At 42.4% G+C, this 15,525-nt stretch overlaps 1 protein-coding gene across 1 annotated transcript in view; it reads right to left on the reverse strand.

Annotated features, from left to right (window-relative positions):
* The window catches only part of LOC132833546 (uncharacterized), an 88,148-nt gene that overhangs the window by 21,253 nt on the left and 51,370 nt on the right, over positions 1 to 15,525 (reverse strand). The window contains exons 5-6 of the mRNA XM_060851908.1: positions 6,424 to 6,598; positions 6,233 to 6,330 (exon numbers count right to left, since the gene is read on the reverse strand). Coding sequence (XP_060707891.1) covers positions 6,233 to 6,330; positions 6,424 to 6,598 — 273 coding nt within the window. The remainder of the gene's footprint in view (positions 1 to 6,232; positions 6,331 to 6,423; positions 6,599 to 15,525) is intronic.

Below are 15,525 nucleotides of genomic sequence, written 5' to 3' on the forward strand. Positions count from 1 at the left end.
CCCAATAACAGCTGCTCCCAATTTACTCTCCCTAGCTCCTGCCTACTACTGACATAATTTGTCCTCCCCCAATTCAGTACCTTCCCGCAAGGTCCTGACTTATCCTTATTCATAGCTTTCTTAAAACCTATATGATTAAATTAGATTAGATTCCCTACATGGAATCAGGACCTACGGTCCAACAAGTCCCAACTCTCCAACGAGAATCCACTCAGACCCATTCCCCTAATCTTAATTTACCCCTGACTAATGTACCTAACAAATTAGGTGCAATTTAGCATGGCCAATCTTTGAATTGTGGGAGGAAACCAGAGCACCCAGAGGAAACTCACACAGACACCGGGAGAATGTCAAACTCCACAGAGACAGTCACCCAAAGCGGAAATTGAACCCTTGTCGCTGGCGCTGTAAGGCAGCAGTGCCACTATGCCACCCTGGCTATTCATGCTATCTGTGCCCCTCATGATTTTATAAACCTCGATACAATCACCCCTCAGCCACTGACACTCCAGGGAAAATAGCCCCAGTCTATTCAGCCTCTCCAACTCTGGCAACATCCTTATAAATCTTTCCTGCACCCTTTCCAGTTTAACACCAACAGCGTCCTACTGCAGGGAGACCAGAATTGAATGCAGTATTCCAAAAATGACCTAATCAATGTCCTGTCCAGCCAGAACATGACATCCCAATTGCTATACTCAATGATTTGACCCAAGTCAAGTGTACCAAACATCCTCTTCTTGACTCTATCTACCTGCGATTCCACTTTCAAGGAAGTATGAACTTGCACCCCAAGATCTTATGTCATAACATCTCTGATCAGGTTGATTAGAATTTTGTTTCAAAAAGGTGGTGCACTCAAGAAAGAGTGAGGGTAGGAAGAGAAAAAGAAAAGACATGAGGAGATGAGCTGAATGGCCTTCTTCTGCATCTATATCTTATGGCAGAAGATTTGAACAAAAATGTCAAGGCACTGCAATTACACCAAAGGGAAGTTGTTGTACTATTTATTTGTGGGAAGTCAGGAAAATTAATTTGGTTGTCAACAGTACTTCAAAAATTGAAAATATGAAGAAAATACATATCATTTTAGAACATAGAACAATACAGCGCAGAACAGGCCCTCGATGTTGCACCGACCTGTGAACTATTCTCAGCTCGTCCACCTACACTACCCCAAAATCATCCATGTGTTTATCTAAGGATTGTTTAAATCTCCCTAATGCTACATTAGCAGGTAGGGCATTCCATGCACTTACCACTCTCTGCATAAAAAACCTGCCTCTGACATCTGTTTTAAATCTATCACCCCTCAATTTATAGTTATGCCCCCTCTTACACACTGACATCTTCATCCTAGGAAAAATACTTTCATGGTCTACCCTATTTAATCCTCTGACCATCTTGTATGTCTCTATCAAATTCCCTCTTAGCTTTCTTCTTTCCAATGAGAACAGACCAAGTCTCTCAGCCTTTCCTCATAAGACCAAACCAGGCAACATCCTGGTAAATCTCCTCTGCACCTTTTCCAATGCTTCCACATCCTTCCCGAAACATGGGGACCAGAACTGTACACAATATTCCAATTGTGGCCGCACCAGCGTTTTGTATAGTTGCAGCATGATATTGCAGCTCCAGAACTCAATCCTTCTACCAATGAAACAGTACACACTATATGCACTATCCACCTGGGTGACAACTTTCAGGTATCTATGAACATGGACTCCAAGATCCCTCTGCACATCCACACTACCAAGAATCTTTCCATCAACCCAATACTCTGCCTTCCTGTTATTCTTCCCAAAGTGCATCACCTCACATTTAGCTGCATTGAACTCCATTTGCCACCTCTCAGCCCAATTTTGCAGTTTATCCAAGTCCCCTGCAACCTGTAACATTCTTCCACAGTGTCCACTATTCCACCGACTTTACTGTCGTCTGCAAATTTACTAATCCATCCACCTATGCCTATGTCTAAGTCATTTATAAAAATGACAAACAGCAGTGGTCTCAAAACGGACCCTTGTGGCACACCACTAGTAACTGGACTCCAGGCTGATTATGTTCCATCAACCACCACTTGCTGCCTTCTTTCAGAAAGCCAGTTTCTAATCCAAACTGCTAAATCACCCTCAATTCCATGCCTCTGCATTTTCTCCAACAGCCTACCATGTGGAGCCTTATCAAAGGCTTTACTGAAGCCCACATATACCACGTCAACTGTCCTACCCTCATCTACATGCTTGGTCACCTTCTCAAAAAACACTTTCTTTCTTGACTTGTGAATGTATCCATTGAAGAGATGCGGCTTCATGCTGTATAGTACTTACATTTAGTACATTCTTTGCTGCTTCTGCTTCAGCTCTGCTATCAAATGTAACACAGCCAAATGGCTGTTCTGTGGTTAACAAATTATGCACTGTACAGAGCAAGAATAGGATGAACAAAAAATTTGAAACAGCCAGTCGTTCATCCATCACTATTGACCTACTACAAGTCAGTACAAGTATCAATCACCCAATCCCTTTAAGGTAGCAGAATCAATAAAGATTTAATAGATCTTACCCTTCTGTAAGTAGACCATGTGCAATTAACAGAAAAGATCCTGGGGCTCAGATACAAAGAATCACTGAATTCAGCCAAAAATGCATACATTCCTGAGTATAATGTGTGAACAAACATAGAAAAGACTGGCATTAGGGCCCAGTAAGGTAGGGTATAGTTTGGAATCTGGGCATGAGAAGCCATTGAGATGATGGGTAAAGATATATGATATGTCAGGATAGAGATGATGAATGTCAGGGTGTAAGCAGTGAGGGCTAGAGAAGGCCTTTTATCATTGCTGTGGGACTTTGACCCAGTTGTACGGAGTTAAACCGTTTAAACAGCTTACTTACTACCCACAGCATCTGGTGGCTGTGTCAGAATTTTTTCCCAGGTTGGCTGGCCCAAATGCAAGCCATGCTCTAGCAGTGTAGGTCATTTCTCCACACCCACTCTCTGCTGCAGTGGGTGTGCGAAGCTCAGGGGTTTTCCCAAATTTGTGTTACCTGCCTCAAGGATGAAAATCCAGGCAATGTTTCATTGGCAAACTGCTAGCAATATCTACCAAGGCACATCGATGGTGACAAATGCTTTGATTAAAAAAAAAGTGATACACGCAATGGAATGACTCTTAGACATGGTTAAAACCTAGGAACTAAATGGTGAGATTAGAAAGCAAAATTAGATATGTCAAGTCATTTGCTGGGTTTAAATACCCCCAAAATAAATGTTTTACCTATGCCATGCAGCCTTATTAGTGCCAGTCGCACAGGAAATGAGCATCACATGACTCTTTGATACCAGTCTCAGCGTACTGAACATCTCAAGGTCCTGAATGTAGAGTATCTCACCACTGCAAGCACAGTATTATCTCAGTGAATGAAGCCATTCAGATACTGTTTAACAACCAACTGAACACTACTAATTTTAGACATTGCTGCACTCAAAAAGCTGGATGGTTACTTTGCAATGCAGAGTGTTGCAAACAGCATGGGTTCAACTTTTGTACAGGCTGAGATTACCATTCTCAACCTCTCCCCTTGTCTGAGGTATGATGACCCCCAAGTTAAACCACCATCAGTCTCTGCAATGTGACAACAACCCAATAGTCCTCTTGGTGACTTTACTTTCTCATTTTATGAGCATTCAAGGTTGTGAAACCTATCCTCATCAATGGCATGCAAAAGGCAGGTAATAAATTGGAATCTGACATTTCACTTCTCCATTTTATATTACTCATAAACTCAGGAACAGGAGCAGGCCATTCAGCCCTTCGAACCTGCTTCACCAATTTAGATCATGGCTGATCATCTCCTCAAAGCCATTTCCCACACTGTCTCCATATCTCGCAAGTCATTAGTTGCTACAAATCTTTGGATTTCTGTCCAGAATCTGCTCAATAATTGAACTTTCATAATCAACTGAAGCACAGCAAATACAGGCTTTGAAATTATTGCCAATTTTTAAAAAATCTTTAATCCAAGTAAAAATGTCAGTGAGGCTAGGAAATAAATACCTAAGAAAGAGTTTGAACTTTTGCCAGTGAGTTTCGATGGAAGGAACGTTTAACATAGAACCTAGAATAGTACAGTACAGAACAGGCCCTTCAGCCCTTGATGCTGTGCTAAACTTTTATCCTATTGAAAGGTCAAACTAACTTACATACCCTAAGTTTTATTAACCAAGAGTCACTTAAATGTCCCTAATGTTTCTGACTCTACTACCACTGCTGGCAGTGCATTCCATGCAATCTCAAATGTTCTGTGTAAAGAACCTACCTCTGACATCTCCCTTAAACCTTCCTCCAAACACCTTAAAATCATGCCCTCTCGTGACAGACATTTCTGCTCTGGGAAAAAGTCTCCTCTCGACTCTGATCTCCAGCATCTGCTGTCCTCACTTTCTCCAATGAGAAAAACTTTAGTTCCCTCAACTTTTCTTCATAAGACACGCCCTCCAGTCCAGGCAACATCCTGGCAAATCTCCTCTGCACCCTTTAAATTTCCCACATACGTCTGATAATGAGGAGACCAGAACTGAACACAATATTCCAAGTGTGGTCTAACCAGGACTTTATGGAGCTGCAGCATAACGTTGTGGCTCTTAAACTCAATCTCCCTGCTAATGAAAGTCAATACACCATACAGCTTCTTAATAACTTTCTCAACTTGGGTGGCAACGTTTGAGGACACTAAGATCCTTCTATTCCTCCACGCTGCCTTTAATCCTGTAATGTGTATTCAAATTTGATCTTCCAAAATGAATCACTTCACACAATTCCAAGTTGAACCCTATCTGCCATTTTTCTGTATTCTGTCAATGTCTCATTGCAACCTACAACAGCCTCCCAATTTATCCACAACACCACCAACCTTTGTCTCATTTGCAAATGTACTAACCCATCCTTCCACTTTCTCATCCGAGTCATTTATAAAAATCATCTAGAGCAGAGGTCCCAGAGATCCTTGTGGAACACCATTGGTCACCAAGATCCAAGCTGAATGCTTTCCATTGACTACCACCCTCTTCTCCCTTCTGGTTGTATACCACTGTTCTGTCATCTCTTCTGTGTCTGTCCTGCTGGTGGGGCAGGACATATCCAGGGATGAAGAAAGTGAGGGATGGTGGCTGTGATATTGTCTGTCAGATATGATTCCATGAGTATGATTATGTCAGACTATTAAAACAACAATAGATAAAAGCAAATTTCTGCGGATGCTGTTAAAGAGAAAATGCTGGAAAATCTCAGCAAGTCTGGCAGCATCTGTAAGGACAGAAAATAACTGACATTTCGAGTCTAACTGACCCCTTTGTCAAACTCCTTACAGATGCTGCCAGACTTGCTGAGATTTTCCAGCATTTTCTCTTTTTTGGTATGTCAGATTATTGTCTAGTCTGAGGCAGTTCTCCCAGTTTTAGCACGAGCTCCACATGCTACTTAGGAGGATTTTGCAGGGTCAACAGGGCTGTTTTTGCAGTTGTCTATTCTGGTGCCCAGCTTGAGGCCAGGTTTTCCATTTGGTTTTGTTTCTTTGTTGAGACTTTGTGACAATTGATACAACTGAGTGGCTTGCTTGGCCACTTCAGAGGACAGTTAAGAGTGGTCTGGAGTCACATATAAGCCATACCAGATACGGATGGCAGATTTCCTTCCCTGAAGGACACGACTGAACCAGATAGGTTTTTCTAAAATTGAAGACATGGTATTAATTTCAAATTTTATTTATTGAATTCAAATTCCACCATCTGCCATGGTGGGATTTGTCCCCAGAATATTAGCTGAGTGTCTGGACTAACAGTCTAGCAATAATGTTAGCTGATTGAATAGAGACCTAGTTGAAAATTAAAGAACTTGTCTGTTGAATATTTCATTTGTTGACGCTCTCTTGAGCCCTGATGGAGCCTCATCTCTGGAGGGAAATGTTCTATCTGCAGTTGAAGCCTCGAGTGGTGTAGTCAACAGTTAAAATAAACTGTGAGCACTCAGTCCTAGTGCCTGTCAATGATGTGATTTAGTGCAACGTATTTCCAAACGTTACTTAAAAATAAACTAACACAGATCAATTCCACACTGATTGAATCCAAATTTATCTTAAACATCCTGCAAAATTATAACATTAAATCTCAAATCATTTGTTACAAAGTGGAAAGCAGCATAAAGCATCTTTGATAAATGTCCAGTACTTACAAAAAGATTCAGGGCAGGTAAATCGTATTTTGAAATCTTCACATTTGCCATCCTGTTGGTCCTTATTTGTGCAAATAAATCCAGAAGAAACACTGCACCTTTAGTGTAGGAAAGGAATAATGAACTGCTAAAATAAGTCATTCATTTTAAAATAAAATCAGTTTCAAATTCAGATGGGAGAAATCATTTACTCAGTGATGTTGTCCCCGGAGCTTGATTCTAAAATTCCTGATGTCGTCTCCACTTCACAAGTAGTCGGGTTACTGCAGATTTGATTAGGATACGCTTTTCTTAGATTTACAAGATCTTCATAATCACCATTACCCGATGGGTCATCACGGTCAAACCACTGAGTTTTGCAGTTGCCTGGTTTAAGGAGTAAAAGAAATTCTGTATTGTTAGCAATAATTTAAAAGATGGATTTGAAGTCTATGACCGTATGTTTGCAGCGTAGAAAGTGGAATGTTTAGTAAGTGGGCTCCATCCAGATGTTATCCTGGCTTTACAGAAATTAAATGGAAGCAGAATTAGTTTCAGCAAGTACTATTAGAGAGAACATATCAAACGAGGAAAATGACAAGATACTAGCTGGAGAAGAATACTATTTATTTTTTACATATCATCATTATAAGAGGGATATAACACGTTTTTATACTTTTAGTATACAATGTACCAGATATTCTTTAGGGTATTTGATCAAAACACTCTTTGCTCTTCAGAACACATTTTTTGCCATCATTTGCAGGAAAAATTAAAACACAGGTCATTTTATGGTTCCTTGATTGGCTTTTCTTTAAAGCATTCAAGTGGGCATAAAAATTCTATGCAACTGTTTTACATAAATGAGTGAATTTCTTCTCATGTCCAGGCTAATCCCACCTTTACCTCTATAACCACACCTGTAGTGATTGGAACCAGGTTGACCTCATCGACTACGAGGTCATTGATTGGGGTTGTTAACCTGGGCTCATCAGGAAAGTCCTAGCATTGCCCCGTAAAGAGAAGGGCACTGCTTGGCACTGGCCACTCGGGTGTTTCTTTTCTTGCCGGTGGCAGAATGTCAATAAAGTTTTCTGCCCATGTTGTTCTTCGATCTGTCCTATACTCACACTCACATGACATGGGTGCTGGGCAGGGGTTTACTCAAAAAGAGACAAAAAGGAAAGAAAATTAAAAAAAAATAACCAGGAGATTAGCTCTCTTCAGTTCAAGAAAAATACCAAGAGATGAGACTGTTCAGGCAACTGACTCCAAGCTGGCCATTCACAATCAGTGTTCCTGTTGTTTTTAACTGATTCCTAAACTGGCTGATCTACGTTACCAGTTTGCTACTGTTTTTCCTTTTTGAGGACTGATTTCTGAGGTGGCTGACCACATTGTCAGTGTGTTACTGTTGCAGTTCAGTTCTCACCAGGGAACTGCTGTCTCCACTGGCTGGTTGAAGTCCGTGTGTTACTCATTTCTATTTTCTTTTGAGAAAGGACTACGGTGATTTTGTTGCAAGGCATAGCCCTTGCACTCTGGCTTTTAGTGTCTGCACTTCTTTTTTTGGTACGTGTCTACACTTGTGGTGTTTAGACTATGTTCCTGTGAGTCTATGTGAACTTTGAACAAATGAACTCTGGCTCTGTGATTGGGCCTGGACCTCTGTGGATGGATCAGGCCTGTGTGGAAATTGAACACGTGTGTGTGTGTGTGTGTGTGTGTGTGTGTGTCTGTGTCTGTGTGTTTGTTTTGTGTGTGCTGTGAGGTGAACATTTGCTGTATACTGGAGTGGACTCTGCCTTTGGAAGTGGACTGAGCCCCGAGGAGTCAAATGCACCATTACAATGAACTGCATCTCTGAGAGTGGGCCTGGTCCTTTGTGGATGGACCAGGCCTCCTCTGTGGAGGCCAAACACCTGTGTGTGTACTATGGGGTGTGAATTTGCTGCCTTCGAGAGTGGACTCTGCCTTTGGGTGTGGACTTTGTTTCTAGTAATGGACTCAACTTTTGCTTTGATGATCGGTTTTATCATCTGCACTATGTCTGTGTGTCCCTGTGCCTGGCAGGCCTTACTGTGAGCCAGAAGGTTCACAGATTATTCTGAAAGCCATCAGTCCGAGAGCTGGTGGGTGAGTAGGCCGTCCCATGAATCAGAAAATGATTAAGCCGTCCTGAGAGACTGAAGATGGGTAGGCCATCCCAATGCCACTAGTCCTGAAAGCCAAAAGGTGAGTAAGCCATCTTGAACACCGTCATTCCGAGGAAGGAGCGAGACAGGCTGTCCTAGAGGTTGCTGAAAGGTGCATTACAGTGGACCAAGAGCAGGAAGGTGCATAGGGACAGGCCGAGGGCTGGAAGAGGTATAAGCCATCCTGAGTGCTGTTGTTCCAGGGAGTTTTAGGGATGGGTTGTCCCAGAGGTGGCCTGAAGGTGTGTCAGGGTGATCCACAGGTGGGATGGTGCATTAAGGTGGGAGAGAGATGGATGGTGCCTAACGAGAAACAGAAGGCAGGTAGGCTGTTCTCAGCATTGTCGTCCCAAGAAGGTACTGGGATGGACTGTCCCAGAGGTGGTTGGAAAGGTGTCAGGGCAGACCGAGAACCACAAGGGGCGTTGAGGCAGGCCACTTTGTGGCTGGAAAGGTGAGAGGGGCGGTTCATTTGCTGGTTTGCCAGGGATGTCTGAGTTTCACGCACTGTTTTATTGTTTGATTGATCAGACTGTTTTGTATGTGTCCCTTTTTGGTAAGATGAGGTGGGATTTGAGGTTCGTCCGCATCTCACTGCAAAGTAGTAGACAGTGGTGTTTGTGGTTTGGCCTGGCCGCCCCTTTCCCCTGTAAATGCTGTTTCTTGTAAACTGCTGTTTATTGTTCATTGTTGACTGTTTGTTTGTATTTTGCACCATTTTATAAAATGAAAAAATATATATGTGACTAGGAGATTAAATCCCCTCAGTTCAAGAAAAAAAAACAGGAGATGAGACTGTTCAGGTGACTGACTCTGAGCTGGCTGGCCACACAGCCAATGTGCTTCAGTGAGGAGAACTCAGTTCTGTGCTGGCTGAGTTGCGGCCAGTGTGTACTGCTGTTTGTTAGTTTGTTTGAACTGGTTCCTGAAATGACTGGCGAAATGGAGAGTGGTGTTGTTGGAGATACCTGTGAGTTCCAGGATGACTTGAAAACGTGATCTGGCCCTGTTGGTTTGTGGGTTATGCCCTGTCCAATCTCCTGTCTGTGGACCATGCTTCCGCAGGTGGAGTCTGCTCTCCTGAGTGAACTTTGCTTCTGTGCATGAATTTGGTTGTGCGTGTGGACTTCCTTTTGCATGAGAAACCTTCTCTTGGATGTGGACTCTGCCTTCAGGCATGGATTCTGCCTGGGTGCTGGGAATTTCTATCGTGTGAGGATTTTGTAAACTCTGTTACTGTATGCGGGCCTCGTAATTGATTGTGCTTGGAGTTGTGTGTGTAAGTTGGGTAGTCAGTGGTTAGATGTTGGCTGGGGCCCGTGAGGTGCTGGGGACCCGATGGCCCTTAGCCAGCTCATGCGATAGAAGTTAGTGTAGCTGACAACTGACCTGGAGAAATGCCAGCTGGAATGGACTACTCTGTCCGTGAGATGGCCGAGAGCTGGAGGATTGATGACCGGCCTGGGGGAAAGCGCCGTGAGGAGGCATCTGTTAGTACGTGGGGTTGGCTGGGTGTCAAGCAGCTGACAGTATGCTCATAGGAAATCTGGCTAGGGGAGGGTCAGCCAGTACTTGAGCTGGCTGGGGGCCAGAGGATCGATGACGAACCTGGGAGGAAAGCAGGCTGGGAATGGCCTGTCCATATGCAGGGTGGGTGGGGCCAGACAATTGATAGCATGCTTGCAGGAAAGCTGGTATAGCAGGCCAATCAGTATGTGGGGAGGTTGAGACAGGCAGCCAACAGCTGCCCATAGGCAGAGCAACTGGGGAAGACCAGTCACTATACGGGAGGGGGAGGGGGAGGGGGGCGGCTGGGACCGGTCAGCGGATGGCCATTTGGTAGGAAAGCTGGCCAGGTGAAAGGGTCAGTCAGTACAAGGGGCAGCCAGATGCTGGAAGGCCGATGGCCTGCCTGCAGGAAAGCAGGTTGGAGGTGGTTTTGTTAGTATGCGGGTCGACCGGAAGCCAGGAGGCCAATGACCGCTCTGGAGGAAAGTGGGCCTGGAAAGGGCCGGGCAGTATATGGGACGACTGGAGACCGGAAGGCTTACAATTGGTTCGTAGGAAAGCGGGTGAGGGTGGTCCAGTCAGTACGAGGGGCAGATGGTTGGCCAACAAACACCCCAGAGGATAGCAGGTCTGGGGAGGGTCAGTCAGTACGCAGGAGAGCTGAAAACTGGAAGGTCGATGGCTGTCTCACAGGAAAGCTAGCCAAGGATATCTGATCAGTATGTGGTATGGACCGGTGTCAAGAGATGTGTAGCCTACCTGGGGAGTGGAGGGTGTCGGAGGAGTTCAGTTATGTAGTCAGTGTTTTTCATTGTTGAATGCTGTTTTTGGCTATGTTGTCTTTTGCAGACCGTTTTCTTTAGTACCTTGTATAGGCGATGTGTAAAGTGTTTGTAATAACTGTATACTGTGGGCTTCTGCCTGTTGCAAACTTTGCTCTTAGGGGCTGAAATGAACTCTTTTTATGGACTTTGGTCATTGTGGTATCTTCTAAAAGGACAGTGACCTGCGTAAAAACTCTTTTATATTCCATTGTTTGTTCTGTGAGATTTAGGATGCCTTATAGTTACTTCCCTAATTCTTTTGTGTATTGTAACTGTTGTTGTATTGTATAACTAATGGGGGTCTATTGATTCTAAATGGTCCAAGTTTAGCTTCCTGCTGACAGTGCAGTTCTGGTGATACCAGCAGCCTGGCTTAACAAAAGGTGTCACTGGAAGTTAAATCTTTCGGGATTAAAGATATTCAGTAAAACTAGGGAAGGAAAGAGGAATGGCTGAGATAATTAAGTAAAATATCATAGTACTGAAATGAGAGCATGTCCTGGAGGAGTAAAGGACAGATTCTAATGTTCGGAAGCAGCATGCCTTACACCTCAGGTTCAATTCTGAAGGTCACCAACATACACAGAAGAATAATTGCACGGAAATTACAGAAAGATGCAAAAACAATAGTTTGTTGATCACACAGGTATTTAAAACATTTCTACACTGGAAAAGTGATTGTGTAAAACATTAAGAGTTTTAGAGGAAACCTTCAAGACCATCAATAATATCCTTGCTGGCACAAAATTCACTAAAGAGGAGGAAGACAATAAACAACCATTCGTAGATGTTGTAATTGAGCAAACAGCCAATGTGGAACTTCAAACCAGTGCCTACAGGAACACAACACATATGGACCAAATATTGAGCTACAGATGCAATCATCCAAACATCCACAAACGGAGCTGCATTAGAACATTATTCCACGAGCCATCAGATGCTGCATCACAGAGGAATTACAAAGAGCAGAGGAAAATCACCTACACAGTGTATTCCAAAAGAATGGGTACCTAATGAACAGAGTTTGCTGATTTCTCAGCAACAAACCCAAACAAACATAGGAAATAAGTCTAGAAACCCTAGTCACTCTCCCCTACATCAAAGACATCTCAGAAATGACTGCCAGACTACTTAGATCCCTTGGCATCATGGTAGCCCACAAACCCACCAACACACTAATACAGCAGCTAATGAACTTGAACGACCCCATACAGACAAGTAAAACTAATGTCATTTACAAAATACTGTGCAAGAACTGTAACAAACATTACATTGGACAAACAGGCAGAAAATTAGCCACCAGCATACATGAACATCAACCAGCCACAAAAAGATGTGATCCACCCTCACTAGTTTCGTTACATACAAATGAGGAAGGACACCACTTCGACTGGGTGTCCCACATCCATCCTAGGACAAGCCAAACTGAGACACACGCGAGAATTCCTAGAAGCATGACACTCCAACCAGAATGCTATCAACAAACAAAATGACTTGGATTCCATGTATCACCCCCTGAGGAAAAGAACTGGAAATGACACCACCACAGGAAATGACATCACCAACCCAACGAAACCTAAACATATAATTAAAAAGCGGACCATACTACCAGCGTTTCACTGGGGCTCACTGATGATGTCACCTAGTATGGTAATGAAGATCTGAAAACGAACCTTCCAGCTCAGCTAGCAAACTTACATCCAGAACCTCAACCTGAGCTACAAATCTTCTCAAAACTTGCTAACATCAACTGTGTCTGAAGTATGTTCAGGAAAAGTTTCTAGGACATAATATTTCCAGCCCAAAGAAAGTAGAGAAGCAGAGAATATTGAATTTTAAATAAAAACAGAAAATACTGGAAAATTCACTGAATGTGCTCCTAAGGATTGAGGTCAATGAAGTAGATGAAGTGTCAGATGAAAATTTCTTAAGATTGTAATATTAGAAAATTTGGTTAGCCATGAAAAAGGATAGGAAGTAATTGGATGTAACAGTACAAGACTGGAGGCAGGCCAAACATTTTTGCTGATTCTTATCCTTGATGACAACTGAAATTGTTAGCAACTTGTAATTCCACAACCATCCATCAGGTTAATTGCTTTTCGGTTCAAATGCAAAAATGCTTTTCTTTAACTATCCAATTTCCTCTTCACCTGCAGTTCATAAGCTAATATTCACAAAGAACATTCAACAATGTTTCAAACAAAACTTAAGTGTCACCAGATGAGTAATCTTTTAATTGGCTGCTTCACTTAGCCAAGTATGACTGGTGGCCTGTTACACGACCCACTTTATGCAATCACCTAGTCTAACTGATATAGATCCATCCCACATAGAGAAAGATGATCCCATTCTGACTGAGTTAATTTGTTAGTGTCCCTTTTATGATCAAACATATCAGGAAAAGAACTATGCTGAACAGCATTAATTTTTACTCAGGGTTCAACTTATTTTAAGGAATAAATCCTGATCAAACTCTCAAATGACCAACTGAAATCTGAAGCAAAAACAGAAAGTGCTTGAAATACTCAGAGTTTCTGGCAGAACCTGTCGAAAGAGAAGCAATGAGATTTTGAGAATTTTCTTGGTACTGTACTGGTGAAAGACAGTGTACAATGGAAAGTAGATTCAACAATGGTTTATTGGTGCCAATAAAGGAAGACTTTCAGTCATCATCACAATGCGTGATGAGATTTCTCAGATGTGAAACTGTGGACTTTGAAAATGTTACATCTGTATTTATATGAAATATGTTAGAATTGAAGTTAAAGTTGAGAGTAGAACTTTTTAATGGAATGTGGACATCGCTGGTGGCATAAAATTTGCTGCCCATCTCTAATTGTCATTTAAGAGGCCAGTTAAAAGTCAACCACACTGCTCTGGATCTGGAGTCACATGTAGGACAGAACAGGATAAGGATGGTGATTTTCTTTCCAAAAAGACATTGTGAATTAGATAGATTGCATGGAAAATTATGGAAAGAGATAAAGGGTGTGGAGAGTTGTGCAAAGGTCATCAAAGTTTTGAAAACAAGTCATCGGACAGACAGCATGAAAGGGTTCAGGAATCTAACTTCAAGCAGAGCAGATAAGGGGACAGTTACGAGAAAGGGAAAGTCAGTGCAGAACTGAGGGTGTTGTACTTAAATGCACACAGAAACTGAAACAAGACAAATGAGCTTGTAGGGCAGATTGAATTTGGTAGTTTGATATTTGGGTAACATTGAGGCATAGCTGCATGGGGATTAGGGCTGGAAACTAAATATCAAACTATACTTGCTCTATGAAAAAGATTTACAAGGATGTTACCAGAGTTGGAGGGATTGAGCAATAGGGAGAGGCTGAATAGGCTGGGGCTGTTTTCTCTGGAGCGTCAGAGGCTAAGAGGTGACTTTATAAAGGTTTACAAAATCATGACGGGCATGGATAGGGTTAATACACAAGTTTTTTTCCCTGGGGTGGGGGAGTCCAGAACAAGAGGGCGAGATGGGAAAGACTTCAAAAGGAACCTCACACAGAAGGTGGTGCATGTATGGAATGAGCTGCCAGAGGAAATGATGGAGGCTAGTACAATTAGAACATTTAAAAGACATCTGGATGGGTAATTAAATAGGAAAGGTTTAGAGGGATATGGGCCAAGTGCTGGCAAATGTGACTAGATTAATTTAGGATATCTGGTTGACATGGAGGAGTTGGACCAAAAGGTGTGTTTTCATGCTGTACATCTCTATAACCATGACAGGCAGATGGACATAAGGGAATGGCCTGCCTTATTGGTAACATATTAAATTAAATCAATGGCAAGATGTGATAGAGAGTTGGAAGGCACTAAGGATCAAAAGGTACGACCCTGATGGGTGCTATATGCAGGTCTCCAAGTAGTAGTCAGGGTGTGGGATAGAAAACAGATCAGGAGATAGAAAGGGCATGTAAGAAGGCACTATTGCAATGATCATGGGGAATTTCAATACGCAGGCGAACTGGGAAAATCAAGTTGGTAGCAGATCCCAAGAAAAGGAATTCATAGAATGTCCATAAAATGTTTTCTTGGAGCAACTTGTAGTGGATTCTATTAGGGAACAGGCAATTTTAGATTTAGTGATGTATAATGAGGCAGACTTGATTAGGAAGCGCAAGGTGAAGGAGCCCATAGCAGCAATAATCATAATATGATTGAATTCACACTGCAGTTTGAGACAAAATCTGGATTCAGCTGCAATGGTGTTATAATTGAATAAAGGTAACTAAAAAGGCATGAGGGAGGAGCTGACCAGAGTTGATTAAAAGGGTAGCCGAGCAGAGAAGACAGTGGAGCAGAAATGACAGGAGTTATCTGAGCATAATTTGGGAGGTGCAGCAGATGTTGTTCCAAGGAAGAAGAAACGTACTAAAGGGAGGATAGAAAACCAAGGGAAGTGAGGGACAGCATAAAAACAAAAAAAAACATATACAACGTAGTGAAGATTAGTGGGAAGCCTGCAGATTGAGAAGCCTTTATAAACCAGGAGAGGATAGTTAATAAAGCAATAGGATAGGAGAAGATGAAATACAATGATATGCTAGCTGGCAATATAAAAGAAGATTGCAAGAGTTTTTTTGGATATCCAGAAGGTAACAGAGAGGTAAGAGTGCACATTGGACTCCTGGAAAATGAGACTGAAGAAAGTAGTAATGGGGAAAAAGAAATGGGAGAGGAACTTAACAAGTACTTTGCATCAATTTTCACAGTGGAAGACATCAGTAGCTACAGGAAATTCAAGAGAGTTGAATGCAGGTGTGACTGTAGT

The sequence above is a fragment of the Hemiscyllium ocellatum genome, chromosome 37 (genome assembly GCF_020745735.1).
Source record: "Hemiscyllium ocellatum isolate sHemOce1 chromosome 37, sHemOce1.pat.X.cur, whole genome shotgun sequence".
Taxonomy (NCBI): domain Eukaryota; kingdom Metazoa; phylum Chordata; class Chondrichthyes; order Orectolobiformes; family Hemiscylliidae; genus Hemiscyllium; species Hemiscyllium ocellatum.